A 14,148-nucleotide genomic window follows, 5' to 3' on the forward strand; every position below is an offset into this window, starting at 1 on the left:
TCTCTGTCTGTCTGTCTCGCTCTCTGTCTCGCTCTCTGTCTGTCTGTCTCGCTCTCTGTGTCTGTCTCGCTCTCTGTCTGTCTGTCTGTCTGTCTGTCTGTCTGTCTGTCTCGCTCTCTGTCTGTCTGTCTGTCTGTCTCGCTCTCTGTCTGTCTGTCTGTCTGTCTGTCTCGCTCTCTGTCTCGCTCTCTGTCTGTCTGTCTCGCTCTCTGTGTCTGTCTCGCTCTCTGTCTGTCTGTCTGTCTGTCTGTCTGTCTGTCTCGCTCTCTGTCTGTCTCTCTCTCGCTCGCTCTGTCTGTCTGTCTCTCTCGGTCTGTCTCTCTCTCGCTCTGTCTGTCTGTCTGTCTGTCTGTCTGTCTGTCTGTCTGTCTCTCTCGCTCTGTCTGTCTGTCTCTCTCTCGCTGTCTGTCTGTCTCTCTCTCTCGCTCTGTCTGTCTGTCTGTCTCTCTCGCGCTGTCTGTCTGTCTCTCTCTCGCGCTGTCTGTCTCTCGCGCTGTCTGTCTCTCTCTGTGTCTGTCTCTCTCTGTCTGTCTGTCGCTCTCTCTGTCTGTCTGTCGGTCTGTCTGTCTGTCTGTCTCTCTCTCTCTGTCTGTCTGTCTGTCTCTCTCTCTGTGTGTCGTGCGCTGCCAACCCACAGCTCTCTGCGTCTTCCCCCAACAGGACGGGTAGCCTACTCTCATCAGAGAGGTCTTTGAAACCTTGAATAAGGGTTTCAAATTTGGGGAAATTACACTAATTGTTTTATATTATTTCCATTTTGTCAGGAAATGCAGCACTGTCTCAGGTTATGCTGTTGTGCAGTGGTTGCACAGCCTTTCCTCTACAGGGACCCAGGTTTTCCTGTGTCTACCCTTCTCAATGGCAAGGCTGTGCTCACTGAGCCTGTACTTTGTCAAGGTTTTTCTAAGGTTTTGATCAGTAACCATGGTGAAATAGTTTGCCATGGTGTACTGTCGATTTAGGGCCAGACAGCACTGCATTTTGCTTTGTGCTTGTGTTTCCCAATAAGCAATGTAGTTTTGTTTTGATGGTGTTGTAATTAGTTTTATTCTGATTTGATTGGATGTTCTGGTCCTGAGGCTTCAGTGTGTTAGTAGAGCAGGTTTGTGAACTCAGGACCAGCTGGATGAGGGGACTTTTCTTTGCTCAGCTCTTGGCATTGCAGGGCTTGGTAATGTTTTTTAAATTTTTTATTTAACCTTTATTTAACTAGGCAAGTCCGTTAAGAACAAATTCTTATTTACAATGACGGCCTAGGAACAGTGGGTTAACTGCCTTGTTCAGGGGCAGAACGACAGATTTGTACCTTGTCAGCTCAGGGATTTGAACTTGCAACCTTTCGGTTACTAGTCCAACACTCTAACCACTAGGCTACGCTGCCGCCCCGATGAGAGGGGGGGTCACTGTATTTTAAATGTTTCCAAAACTTAATTGCTCTTTTTTGAGTTTTTATTATTAGTGGATATTGGCCTAATTCTGCCCTGCATGCAATGTTTGTAGTTTTCCTCTGGACATGTAGGAGAATCTTACAGAACTCTGCATGCAGGGTTTCAATGGTGTGTATGTCCCATTTGGTGAAATCTTGTTTTGCAAGTGGACCCCACACCTCGCTGCCATTAAGTGCAATTGGTTCAATGACACATTCAATTAGTTTTGACCACATTTTAATAGGTATTTCAATTATTATATATATTTTTTAATGGCGTAGATTGCCCTGCGTGCTTTCTCAGTTCATTCACTGCCTCATTAAATCAAATCAAATCAAATGTATTTGTCACATACACATGGTTAGCAAGATGTTAATGCAAGTGTAGCGAAATGCTTGTGCTTCTAGTTCCGACCGTGCAGTAATATCTAACAAGTAATCTACCAATTCCACAACAACTACCTTGTACACACAAGTGTAAAGGAATGAATACGAATATGTACATAAAAATATATAAATGAGTGATGGCCGAACGGCGTAGGCAAGATGTAATAGATGGTATGGAGTACAGTATATACGTATGAGATGAGTAATGTAGGGTATGTAAACATTATATAAAGTGGCATTGTTTAAAGTGGCTAGTGATACATTTAATTACATCAAGATGGCAAGATGCAGTAGATGGTATAGCGTACAGTATATACATATGAGATGAATAATGTAGGTTATGTAAACATTATCTAATATAAATAATATAAAGTGGCTAGTGATAAATTGATTACATCAATTTTCCCATTATTAAAGTGGCTTGAGTTGAGTCAGTATGTTGGCAGCAGCCACTCAATGTTAGTGATGGCCTTGAGATAGAAGCTGTTTTTCAGTCTCTCGGTTCCAGCTTTGATGGTACTGGTACTGACCTCGCCTTCTGGATGATAGCGGGGTGAACAGGCAGTGGCTCGGGTGGTTGTTGTCCTTGATGATCTTTTTGGCCTTCCTGTGACATCGGGTGATGTAGGTGTCCTGGAGGGCAGGTAGTTTGCATCCGGTGATGTGTTGTGCAGACCTCACCAGCCTCTGGAGAGCCTTGTGGTTGAGGGCTGTGCAGTTGCCGTACCAGGCGGTGATACTGCCCGACAGGATGCTCTCGATTGTGCATCTGTAAAAGTTTGTGTGTTATTGGTGACAAGCCCAATTTCTTCAGCCTCCTGAGGTTGAAGAGGCGCTGCTGCGCCTTCTTCACCACGCTGTCTGTGTGGGTGGACCATTTCAGTTTGTCCGTGATGTGTACGCCGAGGAACTTAAAACTCTCCACCCTCTCCACTACTGTCCCGTCGAAGTGGATAGGGGGCTGCTCCCTCTGCTGTTTCCTGAAGTCCACGATCATCTCCTTTGTTTTGTTGACATTGAGTGAGAGGTTATTTTCCTGACACCACACTCCGAGGGCCCTCACCTCCTCCCTGTAGGCCGTCTCGTCGTTGTTGGTAATCAAGCCTACCACTGTAGTGTCGTCTGCAACTTGATGATTGAGTAGGAGGCGTGCATGGCCACGCAGTCATGGGTGAACAGGGAGTACAGGAGAGGGCTGAGAACGCACCCTTGTGGGGACACAGTGTTGAGGATCAGCGGGGTGGAGATGTTGTTACCTACCCTCACCACCTGGGGGCGGCCCGTCAGGAAGTCCAGTACCCAGTTGCACAGGGCGGGGTCGAGACCTAGGGACTCGAGCTTAATGACGAGTTTGGAGGGTACTATGGTGTTAAACGCTGAGCTGTAATCGATGAACAGCATTCTTACATAGGTATTCCTCTTGTCTAGATGGGTTAGGGCAGTGTGCAGTGTGATGGCGATTGCGTCGTCTGTGGACCTATTGGGGCGGTAAGCAAATTGAAGTGGGTCTAGGGTGTTAGGTAAGGTGGAGGTGATATGATCCTTATTAACTAGTCTCTCAAAGCACTTCATGATGACAGAAGTGAGTGCTACGGGGCGGTAGTCATTTAGCTCAGTTACCTTAGCTTTCTTGGGAACAGGAACAATGGTGGCCCTCTTGAAGCATGTGGGGACAACAGACTGGGATAAGGATTGATTGAATATGTCTGTAAACACACCAGCCAGCTGGTCTGGCATGCAAGGTGTCCAGTTGAGCTTATTTTTAAACCTCAGTAATTGTGGTGTGTGCAGTACTCTATGTATTTTGTACCAATTGAGAACTTTAGTCTAATTCCCTGAGATCTTGATCTTCTCTGGGAAATCATTATTTTAGTCTTTTTGGGGTTTACTGCCAGGGCCCAGGTCTGGCAGTACTGCTCTAGCAGGTCCAGGCTCTGCTGTAGGCCACGTGCTATGGGTGACAGCAGGCATAGGTCATCTGCGAAGAGTAGGCATTTAACCTCTGAATTGTGGAGATTAACACCAGGGGCTGAGGATTTTTCTAGAATAGTGGCCAATTCGTTGATGTAAATATTGACGAGTGCCGGGCTCAGATTGCAACCCTGGCGAAGGCCCCGCCCCTGGTTAAAGAATGTTCTTTTCTTGCCACTTTTAATGGTGCACGTATTGCCAGTATACATTCATTTAATTATGTCATATGTTTTACCCCCTACACCACTTTCAATAACTTTGTAGAACAGTCCTGTATGCCAAATAGAATCAAATGCTCTTGTTTTTATTATTTTTCTTCGTTTTTCTAATTTTGCCAGAAGTTGTTTGTGTTTATGGACTCCTCAATTAGTGTCAGCTGCTTGCTGTTGTACTGTGCTTTTTTGGTTCTTAGTGTACGTTTATAGAGTTTAAAAGTCTCAGAGTAATGAAGGCGTAATTCACCATTATTTGAGTCTCTGTGCTTTTGGCTGGTTAGTGGATTGTTGGATAGTGTTCTAAGTTTTTTCCTTGTAATTTTCCAATCTGCATCAAACCAGTTGTCATCTGTGGTCTTTTTTGTTTTGTTTTTTATCAATTTCAATTGTGCTTCTTTTACCATTTGCCTGAAAATATAGTTGATGTTTTTTACTGCTAGATTGATGCCTTCTTTACTGTGAGTGAATGTGGTATCCAGAAAGTTATCTAAGAGTGTTTGTATATTTTGGTTCCAGGTTGCTTTCTGGTATTCTTCTGTGCTGTTTTGTTGTACAGCTTACTGGGCTGTGAATGTGTGGTTGTTTCCATGTCTGTTCTTTTGAGGAACAACGTAATTTGGCTGTGTTAGGTGTTAGTGGCTTGACAGTGTGTTGCTCTCGCGCTCTCTCTGTTGCTCTCGCGCTCTCTCTGTGTCGCTCTCGCGCTCTCTCTGTGTCGCTCTCTCTGTGTCGCTCTCACGCTCTCTCTGTGTCGCTCTCACGCTCTCTCTGTGTCGCTCTCACGCTCTCTGTGTCACTCGCGCTCCCTCTGTGTCACTCGCGCTCTCTCTGTGTCGCTCTCGCGCTCTCTCTGTGTCGCTCTCGCGCGCTCTCTGTGTCGCTCTCTGTGTCGCTCTCTGTGTCGCTCTCTGTGTCGCTCTCGCGCTCTCTCTGTGTCGCTCTCGCGCTCTCTCTGTGTCGCTCTCTCTGTGTCGCTCTCGCGCTCTCTCTGTGTCGCTCTCGCGCTCTCTCTGTGTCGCGCTCTCTCTCTTTGTGTCGCTCTCTCTGTGTCGCGCTCTCTCTCTCTCTCTCTGTGTCGCGCTCTCTCTCTCTCTGTGTCGCTCTCTCTCTCTGGCGCTCTCTCTCTCTGTGTCGCGCTCTCTCTCTCTCTCTGTGTCGCTCTCTCTCTCTCTGTGTCGCTCTCTCTCTCTCTGTGTCGCTCTCTCTCTCTTTGTGTCGCTCTCGCTCTCTTTGTGTCGCTCTCGCTCTCTCTCTTTGTGTCGCTCTCGCTCTCTGTGTCGCTCTCTCTCTCTGTCGCTCTCTCTCTCTGTGTCGCTCTCTCTCTGTGTCGCTCTCTCTCTCTGTGTCGCTCTCTCTGTGTCGCTCTCTCTCTCTCTGTGTCGCTCTCTCTCTCTGTGTCGCTCTCTCTCTCTCTGTGTCTCTCTCTCTCTCTCTGTGTCGCTCTCTCTCTCTGTGTCGCTCTCTCTCTCTCTCTCTGTGTCGCTCTCTCTCTCTGTGTCGCTCGCGCTCTCTCTCTCTGTGTCGCTCTCGCTCGCTCTCTCTGTGTCGCTCTCTCTCTGTCGCTCTCTCTGTCGCTCTCTCTGTCGCTCTCTGTGTCGCGCTCTCTCTCTCTCTCTCTGTGTCGCGCTCTCTCTCTCTCTGTGTCGCGCTCTCTCTCTCTCTGTGTCGCGCTCTCTCTCTCTCTCTCTGTGTCACGCTCTCTCTCTCTCTCTGTGTCGCGCTCTCTCTCTCTCTCTGTGTCGCGCTCTCTCTCTCTCTGTGTCGCGCTCTCTCTCTCTGTGTCACGCTCTCTCTCTCTGTGTCGCGCTCTCTCTCTCTCTCTTTGTCGCGCTCTCTCTCTCTCTCTGTGTCGCGCTCTCTCTCTCTCTGTGTCGCGCCTCTCTCTCTCTCTCTGTGTCGCGCTCTCTCTCTCTCTCTGTGTCGCTCTCTCTCTCTCTGTGTCGCTCTCTCTCTCTCTGTGTCGCTCTCTCTCTCTCTCTGTGTCGCGCTCTCTCTCTGTGTCGCGCTCTCTCTCTGTGTCGCGCTCTCTCTCTCTGTGTCGCGCTCTCTCTCTCTGTGTCGCTCTCACTCTCTCTCTCTGTGTCGCTCTCTCTCTCTCTCTTTGTGTCGCTCTCGCTCTCTCTCTCTCTCTCTCTTTGTGTCGCTCTCTCTCTCTGTGTCGCTCTCGCTCTCTCTCTGTGTCGCTCTCGCTCTCTCTCTCTGTGTCGCTCTCGCTCTCTCTCTCTGTGTCGCTTTCGCTCTCTCTGTGTCGCTCTCTCTCTCTGTGTCGCTCTCTCTCTCTGTGTCGCTCTCGCTCTCTCTGTGTCGCTCGCGCTCTCTCTCTCTGTGTCGCTCGCGCTCTCTCTCTGTGTCGCTCGCTCTCTCTCTCTGTGTCGCTCGCCTCTCTCCCTGTGTCGCTCGCTCTCTCTCTCTCTAGGTCGCTTTGCCGCTCTCTCTGTGTCGCTCACTCTCTCTGTGTCGCTCAGTCTGCTCTCTCTGTGTCGCTCCTACTCTCTCTCTGTGTCGCTCGCTACGCTCTCTCTGTGTCGCTCATTCGGCTCTCTGTGTCGCTCTCTCTGTCGCTCTCTCTGTCGCGCTCTCTGTCCCGCTCTCTCTCTCTCTCTCTCTCTCTCTCTCTCTCTGTGTCGCTCTCTCTGTGTCGCTCTCACTCTCTCTCTCTTTGTGTCGCTCTCTCTCTCTGTGTCGCTCTCTCTCTCTGTGTCGCTCTCTCTCTGGGTCGCTCTCTCTGTGTCGCTCTCTCTCTCTGTGTCGCTCTCTCTCTCTGTGTCGCTCTCTCTCTCTGTGTCGCTCTCTCTCTCTGTGTCGCTCTCTCTCTCTGTGTCGCTCTCTCTCTCTGTGTCGCTCTCTCTCTCTGTGTCGCTCTCTCTCTGTGTCGCTCTCTCTCTCTCTCTGTGTCGCTCTCTCTCTCTCTCTGTGTCGCTCTCTCTCTCTCTCTCTGTGTCGCTCTCTCTCTCTCTCTGTGTCGCTCTCTCTCTCTCTCTGTGTCGCTCTCTCTCTCTCTCTGTGTCGCTCTCTCTCTCTCTCTCTGTCGCTCTTTCTCTCTCTTTCTGTCGCTCTCTCTCTCTCTGTGTCGCTCTCTCTCTCTGTGTCGCTCTGCGTCGCTCTCTCTGTCGCTCTCTCTGTCGCTCTCTCTGTCGCTCTCTCTGTCGCGCTCTCTGTGTCGCGCTCTCTCTCTCTGTGTCGCTCTCTCTCTCTCTGTGTCGCGCTCTCTCTCTCTGTGTTGCGCTCTCTCTCTGTGTCGCTCTCTCTCTGTGTCGCGCTCTCTCTCTGTGTCGCGCTCTCTCTCTGTGTCGCGCTCTCTCTCTCTGTGTCGCGCTCTCTCTCTCTGTGTCGCGCTCTCTCTCTCTGTGTCGCTCTCTCTCTGTGTCGCTCTCCTGCTCTCGCTCTGCGTCGCTCTCCTGCTCTCGCTCTGCGTCGCTCTCCTGCTCTCGCTCTGCGTCGCTCTCCTGCTCTCGCTCTGCGTCGCTCTCCTGCTCTCGCTCTGCGTCGCTCTCCTGCTCTCTCTCTGCGTCGCTCTCCTGCTCTCTCTCTGCGTCGCTCTTCTGCTCTCTCTCTGCGTCGCTCTTCTGCTCTCTCTCTGCGTCGCTCTTCTGCTCTCTCTCTGCGTCGCTCTTCTGCTCGCGCTCTCTCTGCGTCGTGCGCACGCTCTCTCTCTGCGTCGTGCGCGCGCTCTCTCTCTGCGTCGCGCGCTCGCGCTCTCTCTCTGCGTCGCGCGCGCGCTCTCTCTCTCTGCGTCGCGCGCGCGCTCTCTCTCTCTGCGTCGCGCGCGCGCTCTCTCTCTCTGCGTCGCGCTCTCTCTCTCTCTGCGTCGCTCTCTCTCTCTCGTCGCGCGCTCTCTCTCTCTGTGTCGCGCCTCTCTCTCTCTGTGTCGCTCTCTCTCTCTCTGTGTCGCGCTCTCTCTCTCTGTGTCGCTCTCTCTCTCTGTGTCGCTCTCTGCTCTCGCTCTGCGTCGCTTCTCCTGCTCTCGCTCTGCGTCGCTCTCCTGCTCTCGCTCTGCGTCGCTCTCCTGCTCTCGCTCTGCGTCGCTCTCCTGCTCTCGCTCTGCGTCGCTCTCCTGCTCTCGCTCTGCGTCGCTCTCCTGCTCTCTCTCTCTGTGTCGCGCTCTCTCTCTCTCTGTGTCGCGTCTCTCTCTCTCTCTCTGTGTCGCGCTCTCTCTCTCTCTCTCTCTCTGTGTCGCGCTCTCTCTCTCTCTCTGTCGCTCTCTCTCTCTCTGTGTCGCGCTCTCTCTCTCTCTCTCTGTCGCTCTCTCTCTCTCTCTCTGTCGCGCTCTCTCTCTCTCTGTGTCGCTCTCTCTCTCTCTCTGTCGCTCTCTCCTCTCTCTCTCTGTGTCGCTCTCTCTCTCTGTGTCGCTCTCTCTCTCTGTGTCGCTCTCTCTCTCTGTGTCGCTCTCTCTCTCTGTGTCGCTCTCTCTCTCTGTGTCGCTCTCACTCTCTCTCTCTTTGTGTCGCTCTCTCTCTGTGTCGCTCTCTCTCTCTGTGTCGCTCTCTCTCTCTGTGTCGCTCTCTCTCTCTGTGTCGCTCTCTCTCTCTCTGTGTCGCTCTCACTCTCTCTCTCTCTGTGTCTGTGTCGCTCTCACTCTCTCTCTCTGTGTCGCTCTCACTCTCTCTCTCTCTGTGTCGCTCTCACTCTCTCTCTCTCTGTGTCGCTTCTCTCTCTCTCTGTGTCGCTCTCTCTCTCTGTGTCGCTCTCTCTCTCTGTGTCGCTCTCTCTCTCTGTGTCGCTCTCTCTCTCTGTGTCGCTCTCTCTCTGTCGTCTCTCTGTGTCGCTCTCTCTCTCTCTCTGTCGCTCTCTCTCTCTCTCTCTGTCGCTCTTTCTCTCTCTCTCTGTCGCTCTTTCTCTCTCTCTCTGTCGCTCTCTCTCTCTCTGTCGCTCTCTCTCTCTGTGTCGCTCGCGCTCGCTCTCTCTCTGTGTTGCTCTCTCTGTGTTGCTCTCTCTGTCGCTCTCTCTGTCGCGCTCTCTGTGTCGCGCTCTCTCTCTGTGTCGCTCTCTCTCTGTGTCGCGCTCTCTCTCTCTGTGTCGCGCTCTCTCTCTCTGTGTCGCTCTCTCTCTCTGTGTCGCGCTCTCTCTCTGTGTCGCGCTCTCTCTCTCTGTGTCGCGCTCTCTCTCTCTGTGTCGCGCTCTCTCTCTCTGTGTCGCGCTCTCTCTCTCTGTGTCGCTCTCTCTCTGTGTCGCTCTGTGTCGCTCTCCTGCTCTCGCTCTGCGTCGCTCTCCTGCTCTCGCTCTGCGTCGCTCTCCTGCTCTCGCTCTGCGTCGCTCTCGCTCTGCGTCGCTCTCCTGCTCTCGCTCTGCGTCGCTCTCCTGCTCTCGCTCTGCGTCGCTCTCCTGCTCTCGCTCTGCGTCGCTCTCCTGCTCTCGCTCTGCGTCGCTCTTCTGCTCTCTCTCTGCGTCGCTCTTCTGCTCTCTCTCTGCGTCGCTCTTCTGCTCTCTCTCTGCGTCGCTCTTCTGCTCTCTCTCTGCGTCGCGCGCTCGCGCTCTCTCTCTGCATCGCGCTCGCGCTCTCTCTCTGCGTCGCGCTCGCGCTCTCTCTCGTCCGCTCGCTTCTCTCTGCGTCGCCGCGCTCTCTCTCTCTGCGTCGCCGCGCTCTCTCTTCTGCGTTCGCCTTCTTCTCTCTGCGTGCTGCTCTCTCTTCGTCGCGCGCTCTCGCTCTCTTCGTCTGCGCGCTCGCTCGCGCTCTTCTCTTCGTGCGTCGCGCTCTCTCTCTGCGTCGCGCGCTCGCGCTCTCTCTCTGTTTGTGTGTCTCACCCTCTCTCTTTCCCCCGCTCACAGATGCGGACCTCTCTCTGGACTGTGAGGGGAAGTCGGACTCGAGCCCAGAGCGAGAGCCAGCAGAAGATGAGTCCAAGGGGGCAGACGGCAGCAAAAAGAGGAAGAGGAAGCCATACCGGCCGGGTAGGGCACCTGATTGGAGGACACAGCTCCTCTGGTGCAGTACGTGCCCAGCACTGTATCAGTGTACTGTTGTAGCTAGCCGTAGCCCTCAACACACAGCCAGCCAAGCTCAGGGATGACAAGACAAGGCCTCAGAAGGAAAGAGGGCTTATTCTGGAGGTTATAAATGGTGTTTTCTCGGTCTCCCGAGTGGCGCCGCGGTCTAAGGCACTGCATCTCAGTGCTCGAGGCGTCACTACAGACACCCTGGTTCGAATCCAGGCTGTATCACAACCGGCCGTGACTGGGAGTCCCATAGGGCGGCGCACAATTGGCCCCGCGTCGTCCGGGTTTGGCCGGTGTAGGCCGTCATTGTAAATAACAATTTGTTCTTAACTGATTTGCCTAGTTAAATAAAGGTTACATTTAAAAATATATATAATCTAGGTTGAAGATGTTTCCCTCTCTAGTGAAAGCATTGAGATGTGCTCTATGTCTTCCCAACAGTCATTTCCTGATAAAACAGATCTTATACAATTCTAATAAAAAATTACTTGGACACTTTACTTTCTTGGAACCAGCAATCTTACCATGGCTATGTGTTGGTTCATTGTTGAATATCTCTTTCTCAGGCATCGGTGGCTTCATGGTGCGTCAGCGGAGCCGTCCAGGCCAGGGCCCAGGCAAGGCCAAACGATCCCTGAGCAGGAAGGATTCTTCTGGCTCGGTCTCTGAACCCCCCACAGGAAAAGAGGAGGGTGAGTTCCCACACATCGACCGATGCGTGATCAATTGCTTTTGTCTGAATATCCTATTTCTGCCTGGTGAAAGTAAATTGTCGAGTAAAATACCTGAGCATGCATATGCAGATTTGAAGGGATCAGGTTCTGACCTCTGACCTACTCTTCGGTGCCCACTGCAGGCTGGGGAGAGATGCTGCCTGATACCCCTGTGGATGAGACGCCCCCTGGGCCAGATATCCCAGAGAAGATCAAGAAACGATACAGGAAGAAGAAAACCAAGCTAGAGGAGGCCTTTCCCACCTACCTGCAGGTCAGTCCCACATCTACACTCCCTTCAAAGTATTCATACCTCTTGACTTATTCCACATTTTGTATTACAGCCTGAATTCATAATGGATTAAATCTATAATGACAAAAGTGAAAACATGTATTTATAAATGTTTTGCACATTTATTGAAAATGAAATACAGATCTCATTTACATAAGTATTTTCACCCCTGAGTCAATACTTAGAAGCACCTTTGGCAGCGATTACAGCTGTGAGTCTTTTTTGGGCAAGTCTCTAAGAGCTTTGCACACCTGGATTGTACAATAGTCTTTTTTTCATTCTTCAAGCTCTGTCAAATTGGTTGTTGATCATTTCCAGAGAGCCGTTTTCAAGTCTTGCCATAGATTTTCAAGTGAATTTAAGTCAAAACTGTAAATAGACCACTCAGGAACATTCAATGTTGTCTTGGTAAGCAAGTCCAGTATATATTTGGTTTAGTGTTTTACGTTATTGTCCTGCTGAAAGGTTCATTTGTCTCCCAGTGTCTGTTGGAAAGCTGACTGAACCAGGTTTTTCTCTGGATTTTGCCTGTGCTTATAGCTGTATTCTGTTTCCTTTTATCCTAAAAAACTCACTTGTCCTTGCCGATGACAAGCAGACCCGTAACATTATCCAGCCACCACCATTCTTGAAAATACGAAGAGTGGTACTCTGATGTGTTGTTGGATTTTCCCAAAACATAACACTTTATATTCAGGTCAAAAAGTTAATTTCTTTACCACAGTATTACTTAAGTGCCTTGTTGCCAGTGGTGGAAAAAGTACTCAATTTTCATACTTGTGTAAAAGTAAAGATACATTAAATGAAAATGACTCAAGTAAAAGTGAAAGTCAACCAGTAAAATACTACTTGAGAAAGTGTAAAAGTATTTGGTTTTAAATATACTTAAGTATCAAAAATAAATGTAGTTGCCCTTTATACTTAAGTATCAAAGGTAATTACTAATAATTTAAAATTCCTTATATTATGCAAACCAGATGGGTAGCCAGGGTCACACCAATACTCAGACATCATTTAAAAACAAACATTTGTGTTTAGTGAGTCCGCCAGATAAGAGGCAGTAGGGATGACCAGGGATGTTCTCTTGATAAGTGTGCAAATTGGGCAATTTTCTGTCCTGCTAAGCATTCAAAATGTAACAAATGCTTTTGGGTGTCAGGAAAAATGTATGGTATAAAAAGTACACAATGTTCTTTAGGAATGTAGTAAAGTAAAAATTGTCAAAAATAGAAATAGAAAAACTGTCCAAAAAACGACTTAAGTAGTACTTTAAAGAATTTTTACTTAAGTACTTTAAACCACTGCTTGGAGCGAGCAGGATGTATGTTTTGGACAGTTTTCCTTCGTTTCACTCTATCATTTAGGTTAGTATTGTGGAGTAACTATAATTTTGTTAACAATTATTTTTTTTTAACCTTTATTTATGTTATTGAACCATCCTCAGTCTTCTCATATCACAACCATTAAACTCTGTAAGTGTTTTAAAATCACCATTGGCCTTGTGGTGAAATCCCTGAGTGGTTGGATTTGCCCAAAACCTGAATATAAAGTGTTAATTTCTTTACCACAGTATTACTAAAGGATCCGTCCCTTTTTTTTCAATTTTCACCTAAAATGACATACCCAAATCTAACTGCCTGTAGCTCAGGCCCTGAAGCAAGGATATGCATATTCTTGGTACCATTTGAAAGGAAACACTTTGAAGTTTGTGGAAATGTGAAAGGAATGTAGGAGAATATAACACAATAGATTTGGTAAAAAATAATACGAAGAAAAAAACTGTTCGATTGGCCTTGTGGTGAAATCCCTGAGTGGTTTCCTTCCTCTACGTCAACTGAGTATCTTTGTAGTTACTGGGTGTATTGATACACCATCCAAACTGTAATTAATAACTTCACCATGCTCAAAGGAATATTCAATGTCTGCTATTTTATTTTTACCCATCTACCAATAGGTGCCCTTCTTTGCGAGGCATTGAAAAACATACTTGGTCTTTGTGGTTGAATCTGCGCTTAAAATGAACTGCTCGATTGAGGGACCTCACAGATAGTTGTGGGGTATGGAGATGAGGTAGTCCATAAAAAAAATCATGTTAACCACTATTATTGAACACGGAATGAGTCCATGCAACTTATGCGATTTGTTAAGCACGTTTTAAATCCTGAACATATTTAGGCGTGCCATACATAACAAATGGGTTGTATACTTATTGACTCCATATAATTCCACTTTGACATTATTGGGTATTGTGTGTAGATCAATCTCAATTTAACCAATAGAAAATGTAGGCTGTAACACAACAAAATGTGGAAAAAGTAAAGGGGGTGTGAATACTTTCTGAAGGAACAGTACATTACGACTGACATTTGTCTCAGGGTTTATGGGATTTGGAAGATGTGTCAGTTAGTTTTTGTTAGAACTGAGGGAATATATTTAGCCATGATTCCCTGGCATAGTTGTACGGTTACAATTAGGCAAAACACCACTTGGTGCCAGACACAGTGTTTGGTGTAGAGATCGTCTTGCTGCAACAACAACAAAAACATGTTAAGGACCTCCGTATGCAGATACGTAATTGTCAGAATAAGCTGCCAACCTAAATGTCAACCACTTTCTTAATGAGGCAACCATTCATAGATGCAGGAGCACACTGATAGCCTGGAACGTCATATTGCATCTTCATAAAATGTAGTTCTACCTCCCCCAATGGGAGGCCAGAGAATACTCAGCATACTGCCTGACAACCACTTAACGATAGACCATTGGAGATGGCAGAAGCCCCGTTTGTGTGCTCTCTTAAAGTGGGAGGGAAGGCCTCCAGGAGTTGTCCTTAGAGGATAGCTAAAATCCTCTACTCTGATCATCCTTTTGTTTGGGGGTTCAGCATATGAAAGCGAGACTACCTCGCTCTCTCTCTCTCGCTTGCTCGTGCTCCTGCTCTCTCTCGTCTCAAACCCAGAGCTCTGTGTCACCTTGTGTTGGCCAAAACAGATGAGATGTGAGGAGGTGCATTAAGCCATGGGCATCTGTCACTACTGGTCTGTACTCAACAGCAGGAGGGCACAGAGACCGAGGAAAACATAAAGGATCCCGACTCCCAGCACAGAGCACATTGGATTAATTATTGAGATGGTTAACTAGGCTTTTAATGTCCCAGCATAGTGGGAGGCTGCAGCAGTCACGTGATGTGTCTGTCCTCTGCGAGATAAG

At 48.9% G+C, this 14,148-nt stretch overlaps 1 protein-coding gene across 7 annotated transcripts in view; it reads left to right on the forward strand.

Moving 5' to 3' along the window:
* LOC106599252 (histone-lysine N-methyltransferase 2C) overlaps positions 1-14,148 on the forward strand; it is a 146,666-nt gene that overhangs the window by 81,850 nt on the left and 50,668 nt on the right. For all 7 annotated transcript variants that reach the window (XM_014190384.2, XM_045714703.1, XM_014190382.2 and 4 more), the window contains 3 exons: positions 9,766-9,888; positions 10,500-10,625; positions 10,790-10,920. In XM_014190384.2, coding sequence (XP_014045859.2) covers positions 9,766-9,888; positions 10,500-10,625; positions 10,790-10,920 — 380 coding nt within the window. The remainder of the gene's footprint in view (positions 1-9,765; positions 9,889-10,499; positions 10,626-10,789; positions 10,921-14,148) is intronic.

Source organism: Salmo salar, chromosome ssa03 (genome assembly GCF_905237065.1).
Source record: "Salmo salar chromosome ssa03, Ssal_v3.1, whole genome shotgun sequence".
Lineage (NCBI taxonomy): Eukaryota > Metazoa > Chordata > Actinopteri > Salmoniformes > Salmonidae > Salmo > Salmo salar.